Raw genomic sequence first — 5,805 nt, forward strand, 5'->3', positions numbered from 1 at the left:
GGTGGGTGGTTATGTCACGCGGCTCGTTGGCAGGGCGGTGGCTTCGGTTGTGCACCGGTTGCTGCTTCCAGCAGGACCGAATTAGCAGAGTTTGGCCCCGTTTTGCTCTTTGCAGCCTCTCAGGCGTCGTTTCTCCCCGCCGCATCGTCCCTCGAGCACGGGGGTCCCTGCTCCGTCCTTCCTCTTCCTCTTGGTGACCTTTCAGGGCGTCGTGCCGGGCGTCTCTGGTTACCGGAGCAGATGAGCTATCGATCGCAAGGAGGATGCTTGGCGCTTCCCACCCTCCGAGACCTTCAAGCTTGATGCTCGGGGCTGGTGGGGCTGGATTTGCCGTGCACGGGATAAATTTCCTGTGCACGGGCTGGATTTACCATGCACAGGCTGGATTTGCCGTGCAAACTGGGACCTGGGAGCAGCATTTCTGCTTCCTTGCAAGGTTTTGCAGCAGCCGGAGCTGGATCCATCACACCTGGGGTCTCCCCACGTTGCCTCCTCTCCCGGGGATGGATCCGGGGGGCTGATCACCCCTCTCACCCCATTTCTCCTCCACTCCTGCAGGAAAGCCTCGGGGAAGGGCCCAGGTGGAGCATCCGGACCCCCCGCGCCATGGCTTCGTCCGAGCTGCCCCCTCACCCCGCAGTAGGTACTGTCAACCTGCTGGAGCTGGGATTTTTTTTTTTGGGGGGGCGTGGGGGTGCATCTGCCTACATCTGCCTTGTGCAGAAAGGGGGGTGCATCACCTACACATCCCCATTGGAGCCTCTCGGGGTCGTGAAAACACGAAGGGCTGTTGCATCTTGCAGTTTTTTGGGGGGTGATGCTCTCCTCCGTCCCCTGCATCCCCCTTCGTCCCCCGCATCCCTCCCCTCCTTGTTGGGGTGCAGCAGCACCATGGCGGGACGCCGGGTGACACTGGTTCTGCTCGCAGGTGACCATCTTGCCCCAGAGACCCCCAGCCCCCTGCCTCAGGGGGAGGAGGACCTTGGCGAAGCCTTTGACTTTGAGGACAGCGAGGAAGAGGAGGAGGAGGAAGAAGACTCGGTGGCCGAGCCGAGCGGTGAAGTGGTCCTCCGGGCACCCCCTTGCAGGCGACGTGCTGCCAGCTCCAGCGTCGGTGAGGGGGGCAGGCAGGGGGTCCCCGATGTCCCCACCGTGTCCCCTTTGGGTGCTCAGGGTGGCATCGCTGCAAGCCTGGGTGCCAACGCCATTTCTCTTTGCTTTTCCTCTCCGCAGATGGGCTGGTGCCAGAGACCCAGGAAGGGTACGTGGGGTTCTGGGGGGATTTTGGGGGGTTTTGAGTCCCTCAAGGGAGAAAGCACAGCTTTGGGGTTTGTTCCCCCCTCTTTTGGGATGTCGCAGCCTGGCGCCGGGCCTCAATTTCCCCAACTTCTCCCCATTGCTTGCAAAAGGGGCTGCAAGCAGGAGAGCCCCGGGGTTTTGGGGTGCCCCGGGGAGCTGCGGGGGCTTTGCGTACTGTCAGGGGTTTTGTGGTTAACTGGGTGGTGGGGGGCTTCCTCCAGCCCCTGACCGAGGAGTTGGGGGAGAAACCCCATGAGATGGGTGTTCGAAGGGGGCTGGTGTTTGCCCCAGCTGTGGATTTGGGGGAAAAGATGCAAATTTGGCTGCAAGGAGAGCTTGTCCCCCCTGGCGGAGCATGCACGGGGCACAGCAAGAGGGACAGGACCCCCACCAGGGATGGGGACCCTCTCCCCGTGCTCCCCGATGCCGGCACATCCTCCTGCCCTGCAGCAGCACGCGGACCGAGGCTAAAAAAGCCATTTTTGGGTCTTACGCATCATCCCCGTGTGGGTTGCCTGGACCCACTTAAAAAGCCATCGTGACCCTAAAACCCAGGACCCCCCCAAATCCGTGGGGGCGGGGGGCACGAATACGAGCTTTATTCTTGTGCTTGTGAACCCCTGTAATAGGAACGGGGGGGGGGGGGGGGGGGAGGTTTGCACCTTGGGGTGGTCCCTGACCCCCTTCCCCGCAGGCTGCCAGCGGGGGTGAGCAATGGGGAGGCTGGTGGAGAGCCCCACATCAGTGCCCAGACCTGGAAGAGGAAAAGCGGCCGCCGAGGTGGGGTAAAATGCCGGGGGGGGGAAACCTGCCAAGGCTTGGGAAGGATTTCTCCATCCTGGCTTGATCCTCGGGTGGTGACCTGAATCCCTGGGGGGGTTTTCTTGTCCCCTCCCCCGAAGGTGAGCGCTTCGAGTTCCCGGCGGTGGAGGACGATGTGATCTATGACGATGTCCCCTGTGAAAACCTTGACGCCGAGCAGGACGGTAGGGACAGACCTTCCCCGCCCCATTCCCCAGGGACCGTGAGCCCATTTTCCAGCCAGGCAAACCGAGGCACGCTCCGGGAAGGAGACGCTTACCCTAGAAGAGGACGCGGAGGGGGATAACCCTGGGGAAAACCGCTGGGATTTGGAAGGGATGAAGGCAGATGTGTTCCCAGAGGGGTTGCAAGACCCTGAGGATTTGGGGCATCTCCTGTGGGTCCCTGGGGAGGGGAAATGGCCTTTCTGGAAGGAAAAGGAGCTGTTTTTCGCTTGCCAGGCCCGGGGACGGAGCGCAGCCTGATCTATGAGGAGGTGCAGCGCGGCGAGGGGCCGCGGGCGGGCGAGGATTTGGGCTGGAGCTCCAGCGAATTCGAGAGCTACAGCGAGGATTCAGGCGAGGAAACCAAGCCAGAGGCCGAGCCGGCCAAGCAGCGGGCATCCTTCCAGCCCAAGGTAACGCTTGAATTTATTTATTTTTTTTTTTTATTAGTCGTTTCCTTTATTTTTTTCCCCTTGGGTTTGCTTGTATAAAGGCACCGGAGCATCAAGCCTGGCTGCTCCTGCAGATGGTGAAGCAGAGGATGCTGTGGTTCCCGGGGTCAGCCGGTGCAAAGCCAGCCCGAAACTTCGGGGGTTTCATTTCTTTCTTTTTTTTTCCTTTCTTCCCCCCCTTTTTTTTTTTTTATTTTTTCCCCTTTCCTTTTGCATTTCGGCATTGCTGGAGCGTGGCTGCTGCCTTTCCCTGCACTTGCTCCCTTCCCCGCTTGAGTAAAGCCAGACTTTTGGGAAGATGCTGCCTGTACCGTGCTGCTTTGGGGTGATTTCTCCTCTTTTTTTTTTTTTGGCTGCTTACCTGGATCTCTTCTCTGCCTTCTCTCGCCTCCTCTGCCTTCTCCTCCCGCCTGGTTTGCTTTGGGCTCAGCTTTCTCCAGACCTGAATAGACTAAAGGAGAGATACGCCAGGACTAAGAGGGACATCCTGGCTTTAAGAGTTGGGGGGAGAGACATGCAGGAGCTGAAGCAGAAGTACGATTGGAAGGTACTGTCCCTCTTCTGTCCCTTGTCCCCCAAATTTCCCGGGGGGCGGGGAAACCCTCCGGGAGTTTATCCAGGCTGAATTCATCCCATTTCATCCCCCAGAAGAGGAAAAAAAAAAAAGAATTGAGTTAAGCGCCACAAAGCTGCCTCTCATGTCCATCTGTCTTGCAGCTCCCCGTCCTCCAGCTGCCCAAACCATTTGCTTTTTGGGTGTTTTGTTTTTTTTTAAGGGGCGTTTGGACGAAGCGAGGTTGCCCGCGGGATAGATGGATCTGAGAAGGTTTTTCCCCCGATACGGGGTGGAAATCAGGTGGGGAAGGAGATTCTTGGGAGGTGTAGAAACTTAGTGCAAAGCCTTTCCCAGCTCCAAACCGTCCAGGTCGGCAGTTTACGGCCGGTTTGGACTGGGAAGGCGACGCCGATGTCAGCTTGGGCTAAAAATGCTGTGATTTGAGGTGTGAAAGGCCAACACCCCCCACCCTTCGCTCTCTCGCACATAAAACCCCGGCCGCGAGGAGGGGACGGGTGCGCTCGTGCCTCCCTTCCCTCCCTCCTCTTTGCTTTCGCTGCATGCTCCCGCTTTGCCCGCGCCTGCTTGCACACGCGGCCGTGTCCCTGCGGAGGGAGGAGAGATGCTGGAGCATCCTTCTTCCTCGGCCATGTGCCTCCTCTTCCTCCCTGTTGGGCTGCGTGGGGAAAACGGGGACGATGCTCGGAGGGGACGTCCCCAAGGGGATGGCACTGCCGTATCCGGACCCGAAATGGGGTCCCCGGTGCTGCCTCGAGCCTCCTGGTCCCTCTCGTCCCCCTGCCCAGATGACCCAGCTGATGAAAGCAGCCAAAAGCGGCACCAAGGATGGTTTGGAGAAGACCAAGATCGCGGTGATGAGGAAGGTGACGTTCCTGCACCGGAAAGAAGCACCAGGTAAGCGGGGAACCACCCTCCCCCTCCCCGCTTTTGAGAGAGCGCCAAAAAAAAAAGCCTTTTTGAGGGTATTTTTAAGAAAATTCATTATGAATCCTTACGGCTTTCAGCTTTTCCTTTTGCTGATTTATTTTCTGCCTTTTAAGCTCTTATTTGATTTTTTTTTTTTTTCCACTCTTTGCATCCCTGCGCAAGCTTGGTCAGTTCGGCTCTCTCCTTGCTCCAAGCACCCATGTCCTTTTGGGAGCAGGACAGCGACCCCCCCACGTCAGCACCCATGGGTGCCCCCCTCGGACGCAGAGCAGGATCTGCCCTGAAATACTGATTTTTGGGGTGTTTTCCTAACCCTCCCACTGTCGTGTAGGGGATGGGGAGCGGAGGAGGAGGGCAGCGGAGGCGGAAAAGCAGCCGCCTGCCCGCTGGAGCTCGAGGGTCTCCCTGGAGCATCACGGGGGAGGTAGGATCCCGGCGGGCGGCCTTGCAGCTCGGCCGGGGCTGCCCGGGGGATCTGGCGTGTGTGTCCTGGCCTCGCTGCATGTTCCCGACGCGGCTTAGCCTCGCCAGGGTGGGGGCTTAAATGCTATTGGGGTCCCCGGGGTGCTGGAGGGCATCCCGTCCCCAGGGCGCTGCAGAGCACCCTGTCCCCAGGGCGTGGAGATGGGGAGAAGGAGCTTGTGGAGCCTGCAGCCGAGGGCGGCGATCCTCCCTGCCAAAATTAGGGAAGGAAAAAGGTCACCCGGCCGCCAGCTCCCTCCCCTCCAGCCCGGCCGGTCCTCCCCGTTACCAGCTATTTATAGGCAATGGGGATGGGGCCGGGGCGGCCGTAGCGGGGCATTGTGGCCATGTGGAAGAAGCAGCCGTCCCTGCGTCGCGACGCCGCCTTGGCTCGCTCACCCTCCTCCTCCTCAGCTGCTTCGGCCTCGGGTAAGGGATCGCCATGCCGGGCAGCGGGCGCTTGCCTCTCGCCTTCCCCATTTTCTTCTGCGTGCTGCTTTTGGCTCCTTTCCCCCGCCATTTTCCCTGCTCGCACCCACCCTTGGAGCGAGAACGGGGGGCTTTTCCCCCAGCCAAGGTGGTTTTTGGGGACAGGGACTGTTTTTGTCCCCTCCCCATGGGGACCTGGCTCAGTCCCCGCTCGCAGCCTGACTCATGCTGGTGTCCGGTGACAGTGGCCGGAGCTTGGGGACAGACAGGCGATGCTGGGAGGACGCTGGGGTCCATCTCAGCTTGCAGCTCCAACCCCAAATGCAGCCCCTGCAGCATCCCAGCCAAGCAGCTGAGGGGGCTGCGGGCTCTTCTTTAGACCAAAAAAGAAATCTAAAATTGGGGTTTTTTGGCATTTTATTGTGGTTTGTTTTGTTTTTTTTTTCCCCCCTGCAGGGGACTCGGAGGAGGAGGACACGGGTTTCCTGGAGGTCACCGTCTCCGACATGAAGCACCCGCCGCCGGAGCTGGGCCCCATGCCCGAGGGGCTGAGCCCGCAGCAGGTCGGTGCGGGGCGGCTTAGGGGTTTGGAGGGGGGCACGGCTTCCCCTTGGTCCCGTGATTGAGCAATCGG

At 59.9% G+C, this 5,805-nt stretch overlaps 1 protein-coding gene across 1 annotated transcript in view; it reads left to right on the top strand.

Moving 5' to 3' along the window:
* Positions 1-5,805, top strand: part of ARHGEF10L (Rho guanine nucleotide exchange factor 10 like) — a 17,769-nt gene that overhangs the window by 678 nt on the left and 11,286 nt on the right. Inside the window, exons 2-10 of the mRNA XM_019474763.1 lie at positions 559-643; positions 929-1,114; positions 1,234-1,261; positions 1,994-2,079; positions 2,202-2,285; positions 2,562-2,737; positions 3,207-3,323; positions 4,139-4,247; positions 5,628-5,756. Coding sequence (XP_019330308.1) covers positions 559-643; positions 929-1,114; positions 1,234-1,261; positions 1,994-2,079; positions 2,202-2,285; positions 2,562-2,737; positions 3,207-3,323; positions 4,139-4,247; positions 5,628-5,756 — 1,000 coding nt within the window. The remainder of the gene's footprint in view (positions 1-558; positions 644-928; positions 1,115-1,233; positions 1,262-1,993; positions 2,080-2,201; positions 2,286-2,561; positions 2,738-3,206; positions 3,324-4,138; positions 4,248-5,627; positions 5,757-5,805) is intronic.

The sequence above is a fragment of the Aptenodytes forsteri genome, unplaced genomic scaffold, assembly GCF_000699145.1.
Source record: "Aptenodytes forsteri isolate BGI_AS27 unplaced genomic scaffold, ASM69914v1 Scaffold61, whole genome shotgun sequence".
Taxonomy (NCBI): domain Eukaryota; kingdom Metazoa; phylum Chordata; class Aves; order Sphenisciformes; family Spheniscidae; genus Aptenodytes; species Aptenodytes forsteri.